This window comes from Rhinoderma darwinii, chromosome 6 (assembly GCF_050947455.1).
Source record: "Rhinoderma darwinii isolate aRhiDar2 chromosome 6, aRhiDar2.hap1, whole genome shotgun sequence".
Classification (NCBI taxonomy): Eukaryota; Metazoa; Chordata; class Amphibia; order Anura; family Rhinodermatidae; genus Rhinoderma; species Rhinoderma darwinii.
The window spans coordinates 122,038,462-122,052,853 of NC_134692.1; the positions used below are offsets into that span (position 1 = coordinate 122,038,462).

Sequence of the window (14,392 nt, forward strand, 5' to 3'; positions counted from 1 at the left end):
ATCGTCCTTATAAATATAACACTGAAGATCAGATGGTTTGTGTGCAAGGAACTGACATAAGCCATATGTCTCTGTGCTAATGTGGTGTATGTGTATCATGGTATATACCTATAATGTGCTGGTTTGTCTACTTTCCAGGGTATGGTTGAAAAATGGCTATTGCAAGTGGAAGAAAATATGTTGGCCAGCATGAGACAAGTCATTTATGATGGGATTGAAGGATATGTTGAGGTAAGTTTTGTTGGTTCTTTTTTGCAGTCACCTAAAACTTACATGTCATCTGGTCCTCTACTATGTTTTACTTGCTTTACTACAGTATAAAGTGAAGTGCGCTCTATAGAGAAAGTAAGAGAACGATACCCAATCTCTTATCAGAGCGCTATTTCTACTTTGCATGCAGTATCACTTATTCCCAGGCAGGTCGCTGCGTAGACACTGAGGGATATTGCTTTGTATAGTAAGACTTCATGCACACGGCGCTATTATGGCTCCATTTTGTATAGAGCCGTAATAGGGCACCCATAAAACTGCATGAGGCCTTTACTGTATGGCTGTTGCTTCCAATTTCATACGGAAAACACTGGTTTAGATGACAGGTGCTATTTAAGGTGTTGGACCAGGGTTTCCAAACCATCCATTCTTTTACATATATTTTTACAATTATATTTGTCGTTTTGGGCCTCTTCATGATGTTAATGCAGTTTTGATGTGTATTAGCAGTATTTGTTTTATCTGGCTTAGGCTTTAAAAATTAATCAAAAACTGCACTTAGTGAACGGGGCCTAATGGAGTAAATTAGCCTAATGGGTCATGTTTTCTGATTACGTTGGATTGTTTAGTTTCACTTTTGTTCAGACCCTGGTACTGCATTTAAAATGTTGAGATGATTGCATTGTGTTCAGTATCTTCAGTGTATTCCCACCATTATCAGTAGGGCTGCCTGATCTGTAAACAAAAATGCACTGAATATTAGTAGTATTCCCAGAGTACATGTACAAGCCCTGCTTCAACAACAGACCCATGCCAGTATGTGCCCAACAACAGACCCCAGCCAGTGTGCATCAAACAACAGACCTCTGCCAGTGTGTGCTCAACAACAGACCTCTCCAGTGTGTGCTCAACAACAGACCTCTCCAGTGTGTTCTCAACAACAGACCTCTGCCAGTGTGTGCTCAACAATGGACCTCTGCCAGTGTGTGCTCAACAACAGACCTCTGCCGGTGTGTGCTCAACAATAGACCTCTGCCAGTGTGTGCTCAACAACAGACCTCTGCCAGTGTGTGCTCAACAACAGACCTCTGCCAGTGTGTGCTCAACAGCAGACCTCTGCCAGTGTGTGCTCAACAGCAGACCTCTGCCAGTGCACGGCCAACAACAGAACCCTGCCAGTGTGCACCTAACAACAGACCTCTGCCAGTGTGTGCTCAACAACAGACCTCTGCCAGTGTGGGCTCAACAACAGACCTCTGCCAGTGTGTGCTCAACAGCAGACCTCTGCCAGTGTGTGCTCAACAGCAGACCTCTGCCAGTGCACGGCCAACAACAGAACCCTGCCAGTGTGCACCTAACAACAGACCCGAGCCAGTGTATGCGCAACAACAAACCCAAGCCAGTGTGCACCCAACAACAGAACCCAGCCACTGTATGCCCAACAACAGAACCCCGCCAGCGTGCGCCCAACAACAGAACCCCGCCAGTGTGCACCCAACAACAGAACCCCGCCAGTGTGCACTCAACAACAGAACCCCCGCCAGTGTACGCGCAACAACAGAGCCCCGCCAGTGTGCGCCCAACAACAGAACACTGCCAGTGTACGCACAACAACAGAGTCCCGCCAGTGTTCACCCAACAACAGACCCCAGCCAGTGTACACCCAACAACAGAGCCCCGCCAGTTTATGCCCAACAACAGACCCCGGCCAGTGTGCACCCAACAACAGAGCCCCGCCACTGTGCACCCAACAACAGAACCCTGTTAGTGTGCGCCCAACAACAGACCCCGGCCAGTGTATGCGCAACAACAGAGCCCCGCCAGTGGGCACCCTATGATAATGCTATATAAGCGTTTCCATAATAACTAATGAGAAGTGTGGCTCCTAAGTGCAGTTTTTAGTCACGAATGGTAATTCGTGATGAATTCTTAACTAGTTTCCAGTAGATCAGCCTGCACAGCTCATTTCAGTCTTGTTGTAGGCTATCAGTAAAATATAGAATTGCACAGCTTGACCATTATAAAATGCATTCAGTAGATGTTAAACAATTTAATTCAGCACAACATTTCCTTCAACAGTCCACAGCAAGGGCTTATCCTATTAGTTACACACACTAATGAAATCTATCTGGCTATAGGAACGTAATTAATGTTTATATACGCACCAACTCATTTGAATCAGTTAAAGGAAAGCTCTACTTTTGAATAATAGTAAAAATCTTGAATAACTTGGTAAACAATTGTCTTTAAAGAGGATCTGTCACCAGTTTATCAATTCCCTATCTCGTAATTAATCTAATAGGCGCTTTGCTGCTAATAACTACAGTGTAATTTGTTTTCAGAAACGTTTATTATTTGCAAAGTTATGAGCATTTTTCTAAATATGCTAATGTGGCTCTAATAGCCAAATGGGAGGGGACTCTCTTTCTTTTCACTCTGAGCGGTGTAATGCTTTCTGTATGACGCTGTCCAATCAGCATACAGCTTCTCCCCCTTCCCTGCCCAGCAACACAGTGTGATCATATAGTACACGGCTTCCATTCCCGACTGTGTTTTCAACTGGCGAGATCCTGGTGTCATATAAAAGATTAGAATTGCCTAATTGATAAACTGGTGACAGATCCTCTTTAAAGACTGCAACAATAAAGGATTATATAATGTTTTATTCTCCATTATTGTCTAGAGCAAGTTGTTTTTGTTACTGGGAGACAGTGTGATAATTACATACTGGAACTAACCTGTTAGGTCACATGTCTGATAGAGTGGTGATGTCTGTTTCCAAGGTCAACCAGCAGAATTTTGAAATCCACTATGTACATGAATGGAGAAAACAACATAAAATAATTCAACCTCAGTACAAAAAAAAATAGGAAAGAAAATCTAGCAAAAGAATGAAAGTTTATAAAAGTTGAACTCTAAGGGCTTATTCAGACGAACGTATAATACGTCCGTGTGCTTTTCACGCGCCTCGCACGGACCTATGTTAGTCTATAGGGCCGTGCAGACTGTCCGTGAGTTTCACGCAGCGTGTGTCCGCTGCGTAAAACTCACGACATGTCCTATATTTGTGCATTGTTCGCGCATCACGCACCCATTGAAGTCAATGGGTGCGTAAAAATCACGCGCAGCCCACGGAAGCACTTACGTGTGATTCGCGCAACATCAGTAAAAAGTATGAATGAGAACAGAAAAGTACCACGTGCTTTTCTGTTTACAAACATACAAACAGAGTGTCATAATGATGGCGGCTGTGTGAAAATCACGCAGCCACGTATCATACGCTGTTGACACACGGAGCTGTTAAGTACCGTTTGCGTGCGCAAAACGCACACGCTCGTGTAAATCCGGCCTTACTCTCACAATCTTACTCACATGGGATCCCCCAAATCTGAGATTTTAGGGCTTCTTTCTGTCTGTGCCTTGTTCTCAAGTTAATGACAACTGGTGTCATGAACCCCTGAGTCTTTTGTATAAAGGAGTACCTGTTGGATCTTGTCTATTTTTGGATCCAGTTTGCATTTCTTTAGACAGAGGAGGTGGTGGCTCCATAACAGTTTTTTATACAGGTGACAATTGGGGCAGAGTCAATAACCCAAAACCGAGGTTGGATTTTAAGCTATTTATTTTTGACTGCAGAATTATGTAGGGTATATTCAACTTAAATTTCCCCATTGTGTCAATTAACGGAGGGTGAATGAGATCTTAAGGCACATCAGGTTGAGCTGTCTTCTCATGGGAATTGTTTGGTTCATCTACATTTCATACCCCTGTTAAATAAACTTATAAAAAAATAATATTGTAGGGCTCATTATTGGTTTCCATATGGATAGTAACCAGACAATGGCTGAAACGTGATTCTTCATAAACATAGTACATAGTGATACCGTATGTTCACACGAGGGCGTCCGTTACGGCTGAAATTACGGGGATGTTTCAGCCTGAAAACATCCCCGTAATTTCAGCCGTACCGGCATGTGCAGGCGCTTGAACGCCGCGTCCACTACGGCCGTAATTAGCGCTGCTATTCATTGGAGTCAATGAATAACGGCTCCAATTACGGCCAAAGAAGTGACAGGTCACTTCTTTGACGCGGGCGTCTGTTTACGCGCCGTCATTTGACAGCGGCGCGTAAATATACGCCTCGTGTGAACAGACAAACGTCTGCCCATTGCTTTCAATGGGCAGATGTTTGTCAGCGCTATTGAGGCGCTATTTTCAGACGTAATTCGGGGCAAAAACGCCCGAATTACGTACGTAAATAGGCCGTGTGAACATACCCTAAGAGTAAGCCATTATAAGAACAGACCCAGGAAGGGTGCGTGGACCAGCTTCCCAATCAATTTCCTTCTGATCTGTCTTCTCCGTTATTTCATCCATTCTTCTAATCTTCTTTTTCATCACACTGGTATATGTTGAAGATAATTACTTTTACTTATTGGCTTGTCTTTCTATGCAAACCAGTTAATTAGTCCATTTTAATTCCCTCTCTGGGCTGTTAATAAATAATCTCTGGATACTTTCACCTCTCAGATGACTATTTAGGGGCACATAGTTTCTTATTTTCTGTTTTAATTTGCACCTTACGGCCCTGGCATATAAATCTAAGCTTGGAGTAATAATGTTGGTGTGGTTTAGTTCATTCGTACAGCACATTAGTACTGACAATTTATTATAGCAATGAATAACTTAACCCCCAAGTCATTGCAATGATAATAAGATATCAGGAGCAACAAATTTCCAGTAAAATTCCTACTGTAGTGTAACTGTCCACCAGTAAGGGCAGGCAATGCCCGAATGTATTTAGTTTGTGTTGGCAGCTGTGTCCTTCACCAGGGATGACCTTCTTGGTCCTCCACTTTCCGGTGACTACCATAACTACTACTATATGAAATAAATGTTAGCGTGTGTATTACTGATGCTTCACCAGCACCTCCACCATCTTCATTTTGCTGGGGAAGATGGCCACTTGCCCCCAATGCTGCACTGGTGCCAATTAGTTAAGTGCAGAAATATCTTTTAGCATTTGCGATGTGGTAGGGCCACCAGGAGAACCATTATCTCCATCTGGTAGAGTTTCGTATTCAACCAGCTTCTTTGTGATATGGGTGAAATGGATCTCCAGTAAAAAAGTTCCAACCATGGTACAGGTGAATGGGACTCCTGGCATCATAGACATTTATCATGCTAGGAGTATCTGCCTTCCCGCGGAACCGTACTGTATCATTTTGTTTAGTACACAACAGCAGTTCTGCGGGGAGGTAGGGACTCCTAGAATCATAAAATGTCTACGATGCCAGGAGTTCCGTTCACCTGTACCATGGTCGGGCCTGGGAAATCCAGCCAACACTCGGACCGTTTTTCACGGAACGATCTCGTGCAAGAGCACTTATAGTGACTTGCTTCAGAAAATGTTACATGTCTGTCTGTATTGGTGTTAAGTTTCTTTAGTAATTATAACAATGTGTATAAATGAACTTCTATCAGTAGTTATTACAATACTATAGTTCCAAGGTCTATGTGTTTTTGATATAATAGTAACAGTTTTGTCCTTGAAGGTTCCAAGAAAGCAATGGGTCCTTCAATGGCCTGGACAAGTTGTTATATGTGTTTCCTCTATTTACTGGACAAAGGAAGTATCCGAAGCTATTACTGAAGGCACCTTGTCTGTAAGTAAAGACCTGCCTTTCCTTCTATTACAGTTCTAACACTCCATTGGCCTTTCATTTATTCTCTTAGAAGACATAAATTGCTCCTAAGGAACCTATATTGCACAGTATAGTGTCCGTTTTGTCAATGGCGAGCAGACTAGTTTCAAGTAACTATGTACTTAAATGGCCACTTTCATAACACCAATTGAAATATTCCTGGAGATGAATTTCAAAATTGCTGTTAAATAAATTATTTTTTGCAGGCGTTCTTAGAGAAAAGCAATAAACAGATTGGTGAGATTGTCGAGTTGGTCAGAGGAAAATTATCTGGTGGAGCGCGATCAACTCTAGGAGCCCTTACGGTTATTGATGTACACGGTAAGATCTATTTCCAAAATCACTGCCACTGCATATTACAGGCTCAACAGTTTTCTCTGAAATGGAAGCAGACTTCACTATGCCTGGGTTGTGATTACTTTCTTCTAAGCATCATATAGGAAAAGGGCACATAGCAGAAATTCATTGAAGATCAAAAACTTGCAGCAAAGTGAATATATTTGAGAAAACACTTACAGAGCTGTTAGTACATGGTTTGTGATAAATGGCTTCTGTTTCAGAATTATAGTAGCCTGCTGTGGTCGCAACGGTACCACTACGCCTTGATTTCTGTAGGTTCCAATTTAGAAGAAGGTATTTGCAAGCTCGGTGAGTCACTCACCCTGAGACCAAATTCTCAAAAGGAAAGACTCCAATTTATTATCATATGCAGCGTATATTTATAAGAAACATAGAACAAAGAGCATAACTCATAGAGTGTAATCTGCAAAGGGAGAATCCCTCCCTCTGACCTTGATAAATACAGAAAAGAGTGAATTCCCTTGTACTAAGCACGTGATCACTAAGGCTGGGTTCACACGACCTATTTTCAGGCGTAAACGAGGCGTATTATGCCTCGATTTACGCCTGAAAATACGGCTCCAATACGTCGGCAAACATCTGCCCATTCATTTGAATGGGTTTGCCGACGTACTGTGCCGACGACCTGTCATTTACGCGTCGTCGTTTAACAGCTGTCAAAAGACGACGCGTAAAATTACAGCCTCGTCAAAAGAAGTGCAGGACAGTTCTTGGGACGTTTTTGGAGCTGTTTTCTCATAGACTCTATTGAAAACAGCTCCAAAAACGGCCATAAAAACGGCGCGAAAAACGCCACGAAAAACGTGAGTTGCTCAAAAAACGTCTGAAAATCAGGTGCTGTTTTCCCTTGAAAACAGCTCCGTATTTTCAGACGTTTTTGGCTCAGCGTCTGAACATACCCTAAATGTTACTTGCATGAACTGTTTTACTGCCAGAAATAAATAACTAAGTAATCTGCAGAGCATCTGCAGATTATTACAAGGCAAACTGAAAGACAAAAATGAATATCATACTGTGCAGTGTATACTGACACAAAATACAAAACATGGAATTTTTTATTTATTCCTTCACACCTGCTAACGTTCCGAACGCAAAAGAGATAGATACTATATTTGCACTTTGGCTGCTGTTGTAAAACTATTCTCAGTATTCCCTTTGACTTCTTTGGAGAAAATGTCATGCTGTAACGCTTCCCGCTTCGTTTACCCGGCGTCCATGCTGCCATTCTGCCTTCGGCGGGCGCTTCCGCCGCCAACGTTCTCCACTTGCATTCTTAAAGGGCTAGCGCGCGCCAAAATGCTAGTTCCCCCAGACTTCCAGGTGTATAAGCTCCTCCTGCTCTGTAACACATTGACAGAGCAATTTAATTCCTTTGAGTTCCTTGTGTTCCAAAGTCTTCCATGCTCTCTAATGTTTGAATGCTTGTGCCTGTTTTTGACCATCCATGCCTGCCACCTGCTCTGACCTCTGGCTACGTTCACCTTGACTTATCTTTGCCACCTGCCCTGATTATAGCTACGTTTTGTATAACAAAACCTCCACAGCCTTCCCTAACCTTTAGTTCCCCAGACCACTCTGTTCTATTTACGTCAGTCATCACCTAGGGAGACAACTCCGGGGGTAGCAACCTGGGGTTACCCTGCATCATCAAAGTCCACTTCCCTGTACAGGTGTTAAAGGGTGAAGACCGGGGGCTTCCCTTAGGCTCCGCTCCCTGGAGAAGCCCCAAGTCAAATCCCTTGGTGACAAGGAGGGTTCACACCTCCCCCGGCTGGTCCAGTTACAGCCCATTCCTTGGGCTTCCTGACACATGCTATAAAAATTAGGTACATAAAGTAGACTTGGTTTCTTTAGAAGTACATTTCCGACAACTGCTTCTTTAAAAAAAAAAAAAAAAAATGGCGTCAATGATTTACTGAGAAGATTGCATGTAGTAAAGTAATTTTTTTATGTCCTTTTTTGAATACAGTAGTTGCGCATTGTTCTATATCTCACAAGTGCCTAACACGAACACTACCTTATAGGATTATACAAAAGGGTAATTAATTAATCAGTGACCTTTAACAACCTTATGAAGCTAGCTCTACATAAAAAATGTTACACTGACACCTATGAACATTGTGGGGGGGGGGAAAGGATCAAATAATTGAAGAGATTTTCAGGCATGTTCTGATCTTATTGTGTCACTAGGAGCTGTAGCTGCCATAAATGCATATTGTGGTCTTTAAAGGGAACCTGTCACCAGCATTTCACCTATTGAACTCTCCACACCCCTCACTGGCCGCTGATGTCAAAAGTTCATTACACTTATCCTCCCTCCTAAACTCCTCCTCCGACCGTAAATAACGGTCTGCAAACATTTTGCGCCTTTTATTGTAATTATCCGGCAATCTCGTTCGTTCCTCTTCTTATGCCCGCCCACTGCCGAAAACTGGCCCGCCCTGAATGCCAAAATCTTGTCTGAGATAGCGTGCCTTTGCCTCTCATATATGGTTCGATATCCTTCCCTGCTTCATCCGATCCTCAAATCTAGTTACTGCACATGTGCCGCTATGGTGTCCCGTTGAGCGCTTGCACCAGAACAGGACATCGATGCGCAAGTGCAAGATTTCATGTGTCGGGGGGGGGGGGGGCGAGGAGCTGTCGATCAAAAGTAAGGAGGCGGGAGAACTCGGAAAGGCTTGAGGAATGAAGATTTGACTCTTTTATGCTCATTAGCATACGGCCCGGGAACACTAAAAAAAGAGAATCCTAAAGGACTTAGAAGATAATTATAGGTTACATTAAAAAAAAATTTCACCCACTTTCGCCAGGTGCTGCTGGTTTCATAGGTAAAATGCTGGTGACAGGTTCCCTTTAATACACGGATTACAAAAATGTTCTGCTAAGATTTCGCTTATTGGAATGGTGTTTTCATATCAATTCACAGTTTTCATATAGATATAATCTACTTAAAAAGTTGAGTCACTTTGTAAATACATAAAAAAAATTCTAGTGATCCTTTACCTGTATTATAGTCCAGAGCAGCATTCATAATACTAATTGCATCAGTCTACAATGTATTAACAGAGATACACCTAGAATGCAGTGTATTAGATCACTATACAGTGCCTGGTCACTTACCAGATTACAAATCACTAAAGAATAGTCTGTACAGACACTGAACATGTAAGTGGTGTAGGGAAAATTGAATTGTAAACGCGGTTGTGGCTGAGAATGCACTAACTCAGGATAAGTAATGTAATGTACTGTATTTACAAAGTTACTCCATTCTTTTATGCAAAGTATATTAAAAATTAAATATTGTTCAAAGGTGAATCTATAAAGAAATTTGGCCAATGGAGGACATTGTTCTAACATATTGTTGAAGCTTAAGAAAGAAAGTGAATGTCCATCTTTTAACATTTTTAGATCCAAAATTCTGTGCTGATTATTTTCTTACCTTATCTTTATAGTGGTTGGAGCTCTGTTTTTCTGATACAGAACTATAAATCCACTGCAAATATATAAGTTAAAATCTTTCTGTAATGATGGGGGTAAGGAAACAGACAAGTGAGCCCTAATCTACACGCCACTCAGTCCCTGCCTGCTTGCAACGACCCGCCCTAGGCGATGGGGTACAACTGGGCGACGGTCCCTACGCTCAATAAGTGCATGACAGACAAACAGACAAGGGTACACAGAAGCAAGGGAAAAGGGACAGTTGCCCACGGCAACACCGTGAGCAACAAGAGTGGTGAACGAGCCGAGTCAAACCAGGAGTGTACGAGGTACCAAACGCAGAGCAGGAGAGTAGTGAACAAGTCGAGTCAAACCAGGAGTGTACGAGGTACCAAACGCAGAGCAGGAGAGTAGTGAACAAGCCAAGTCAAACCAGGAGTGTACGAGGTACCAAACGCAGAGCAGGAGAGTAGTCAGTAAGCCAGGGTCAATATGAAGCAGGGTCAAATGGTACAAGAAGTTGCAGCAGGGCCAGGAAACAAAACGAGAAGAATCACAAGCAAGGAGGAACAGGAAAGGCAGATATAAATAGACAGAGGGTGGGAGCTAGCTCCGTCTGGCCAGGCTGTGATAGACTCCTAAGCCTGCCATCCTGAGTGGTGGAAGATGGAGTCAGTCTCACAGACATAGAAGCAGGTGCAGACTGATTACCTATGGGCGTGGATACAGAAGCTGTGCCTGGCAGATCCTTAACAGTACCCCCCCTTTTATGAGGGGCCACCGGACCCTTTCTAGATGGACCTGGTTTATTGGGGAAACGAAGGTGGAACCTCCTGACCAATACCCCAGCGTGAACATCCCGGGCGGGTACCCAAGTCCTCTCCTCAGGCCCGTATCCTCTCCAATGGACCAGGTACTAGAGGGAGCCTTGGACCATCTTGCTGTCCACAATCTTGGCCACCTCGAATTCTACCCCCTATGGGGTGAGAACGGGGACAGGAGGTTTCCTCGAGGGAGCCAAGGACGGGGAGCAGCGTTTAAGGAGGGAGGCATGAAACACGTCGTGTACTCGAAAAGATGGGGGCAACTCCAGTCGGAAGGAGACAGGATTGAGGACTTCAATGACCTTGTACGGCCCTATAAACCGGGGAGCAAACTTCTTGGATGGGACTTTAAGGCGCAAGTTCTTTGACGATAGCCACACCAGATCCCCGACCATAAACAAGTGGTTAGCAGAACGTCTTCTATCTGCCTGAGTTTTTTGTATGCTCTGGGACGCCTCTAGGTTCTTCTGAACCTGGGCCCAGACTGTGTACAGTTCCCGATGAACGACCTCTACCTCGGGATTGTTGGAACTACCAGGTGAAACGGAGGAGAACCGTGGATTAAACCCAAAATTACAGAAAAAGGGGGAGACCCCTGACGAGTTACTGACCCGGTATTTAAGGGAAAATTCGGCGAGGGGAATGAATGAGACCCAATCATATTGACAGTCAGAGATAAAACACCTTAAATATTGTTCTAGAGACTGATTAGTCCTCTAAGTTTGGCCATTAGTTTCAGGATGAAAGGCAGAGGAGAAGGACAGATCAATCTCCAACTTTTTACAGAAGTCTCTCCAAAACAAAGAAACAAATTGTACCCCTCTGTCAGAAACAATATTGACAGGGACCCCATGGAGACGCAGGATGTGTTTGACAAACAAGGTAGCTAACGTCTTAGCATTGGGTAGTTTTTTGAGGGGCACAAAGTGGCACATCTTACTGAAGCGGTCTACTACAACCCACACCACCGACTTGCCTTGAGATGGAGGCAAATCGGTGATAAAATCCATGGAGATATGGGTCCAAGGTCTCTGGGGAATGGGTAAAGAACGTAGTAAGCCCGCTGGTCGGGACCTGGGAGACTTGGACCTAGCACAAACCTCACAAGCGGCGACGTAGGCCTTAACGTCTTTAGGCAACCCAGGCCACCAATAGTTTCTGGCAATGAGGTGCTTGGTACCCAGGATGCCTGGATGACCAGATAGTGCGGAGTCATGATTTTCCCTAAGTACCCTTAGCCGGAATTGCAGGGGAACAAACAGCTTGTTCTCAGGAAGGTTCCCGGGAGCTGAACCTTGATCAGCAGCAATTTCAGAGACTAAATCAGAATCAACAGAGGAAATGATTATACCTGGAGGTAAAATACAAGCAGGATCTTCCTCCGAAGGAGGGCTGGCCATGAAGCTACGCGACAGTGCATCAGCCTTAATATTTTTAGACCCAGCCCTATAGGTAACCAAAAAATTGAATCTGGTAAAAAATAACGCCCATCGAGCTTGTCTCGGGTTTAGCCTCCGGGCAGATTCTAGGAAAACCAGATTCTTGTGGTCGGTAAGGACGGTTACCTGGTGCCTAGCCCCCTCCAGGAAGTGGCGCCACTCTTCAAATGCCCATTTAATGGCTAAGATTTCGCAGTTGCCAATATCATAGTTACTCTCAGTGGGCGAAAACTTCCTGGAGAAGTAGGCACAGGGACGGAGATGGATGAGGGACCTGGTACCCTGGGACAAGACAGCCCCCACTCCCACCTCGGACGCGTCAACCTCCACGATAAATGGCTCCATTTGGTTGGGCTGAACCAACACCGGGGCCGAGATAAAGCACTTCTTAAGGACCTCAAAAGCCTGGACAGCCTCAGGAGGCCAGTGGAGGAGATCAGCACCCTTGCGAGTGAGGTCCGTAAGAGGCTTAGCGATGACCGAGAAGTTAGCAATAAATCTCCTGTAATAATTAGCGAACCCCAAGAAGCACTGTAACGCCTTCAGGGAGGCAGGTTGGACCCATTCCGCCACAGCCTGGACCTTGGTGGGGTCCATGCGGAATTCATGAGGAGTGAGGATTTGACCCAAAAATGGTATCTCCTGCACCCCAAACACACATTTTTCGGTCTTCGCAAACAGTTTGTTTTCCCGAAGGACCTGGAGCACCTTCCTGACATGCTCAATGTGGGAGGACCAGTCCTTGGAAAACACAAGTATGTCATCAAGGTACACTACAAGAAATACCCCCAGGTAATCTCTTAAAATCTCATTTATGAAATTCTGGAAGACCGCGGGAGCATTACACAGCCCAAAGGGCATGACGAGGTATTCGAAATGACCTTCGGGCGTGTTAAACGCAGTCTTCCACTCATCCCCCTCTTTGATGCGGATAAGGTTATACGCCCCCCGTAGATCAAACTTAGAGAACCATTGGGCCCCCTGAACCTGATTAAAAAGATCAGGAATCAAAGGAAGGGGATACTGGTTCCTTACAGTGACCTTATTCAAGTTACGGTAGTCAATGCATGGCCTAAGACCACCATCCTTCTTCCCTACGAAGAAGAAGCCAGCACCTACCGGAGAAGTAGAGGGGCGAATGTAACCCTTGGCCAGGCATTCCTGGATATACTCTCTCATGGCTTCACGTTCGGGACAAGAGAGATTAAATATCCTACCCTTAGGGAGCTTAGCTCCTGGTACCAAATCGATAGCGCAATCGTATTCTCTATGAGGAGGTAACACTTCGGAGGCCTCCTTAGAGAAAACATCAGCGAAGTCCTGAACAAACTCAGGTAGCGTGTTCACCTCCTCAGGGGGAGAAATAGAATTAACAGAAAAACATGACGTCAAGCATTCATTACCCCATTTGGTAAGATCCCCAGTATTCCAGTCAAACGTGGGATTATGCAACTGCAACCAGGGAAGGCCTAAAACCAAATCGGACGATAATCCCGGCATCAACAGTACAGAGCACTGCTCCAAATGCATGGAGCCAACAAGGAGTTCAAAAACAGGGGTATGCTGTGTAAAATAACCATTAGCAAGAGGAGTGGGTGGAGTCGATACACACTACCGGGACAGGTTTAGGCAAATCAATCAAAGGCATAGCTAGAGACAAAGCAAATTCCACAGACATGATATTAGCAGACGACCCTGAATCCACGAAAGCACTGCCGGTAGCAGACCTACCACCAAAAGAGACCTGAAAGGGAAGCAAGATTTTATTACGTTTCATATTTACGGGAAATACCTGTGCGCCCAAGTGACCTCCCCGATGATCACTTAGACGCGGAAGTTTTCCGGCTGCTTATTCTTACGCCTAGGACAAGTGTTCACTTGATGCTTGTCATCCCCACAATAGAAGCAGAGACCATTCTTCCTGCGGAACTCTCTACGTTGTTGGGGGGACACGGAGGCCCAGAGTTGCATAGGTACCTCCGAGTCTTCCGTGGAAGAACGAAGCAACGGAACCTCGGGAGGCATCATGGGGGAGTCAGAGGAGAAAACACAAAAACTTTCACGTTGTCGTTCCCTGGGACGTCGGTCAAGTCGGACCGCTAAAGCCATAACCTGGTCTAGGGAGTCAGAAGAGGGATAGCTAACTAGCAGGTCTTTCAGGGCGTTCGACAGACCCAACCTAAACTGGCACCTTAAGGCAGGGTCATTCCACCGAGAAGCTACGCACCACTTCCTAAAGTCAGAGCAATACTCCTCAACAGGTCTCTTACCCTGACGTAAGGTCACCAGCTGACTCTCGGCAAAGGCAGTCCTGTCAGTCTCGTCATAAATGAGTCCGAGAGCAGAAAAGAAAAGATCAACGGAGGAAAGTTCAGGGGCGTTAGGAGCCAAGGAGAAGGCCCATTCTTGGGGC

The 14,392-nt window shown here is 44.7% G+C and overlaps 1 protein-coding gene across 1 annotated transcript in view; it reads left to right on the forward strand.

Annotated features, from left to right (window-relative positions):
* The window catches only part of DNAH3 (dynein axonemal heavy chain 3), a 359,079-nt gene that overhangs the window by 195,514 nt on the left and 149,173 nt on the right, over positions 1–14,392 (forward strand). Inside the window, exons 25-27 of the mRNA XM_075830244.1 lie at positions 139–231; positions 5,766–5,876; positions 6,122–6,236. Of these exons, the coding sequence (XP_075686359.1) occupies positions 139–231; positions 5,766–5,876; positions 6,122–6,236 (319 nt within the window). The remainder of the gene's footprint in view (positions 1–138; positions 232–5,765; positions 5,877–6,121; positions 6,237–14,392) is intronic.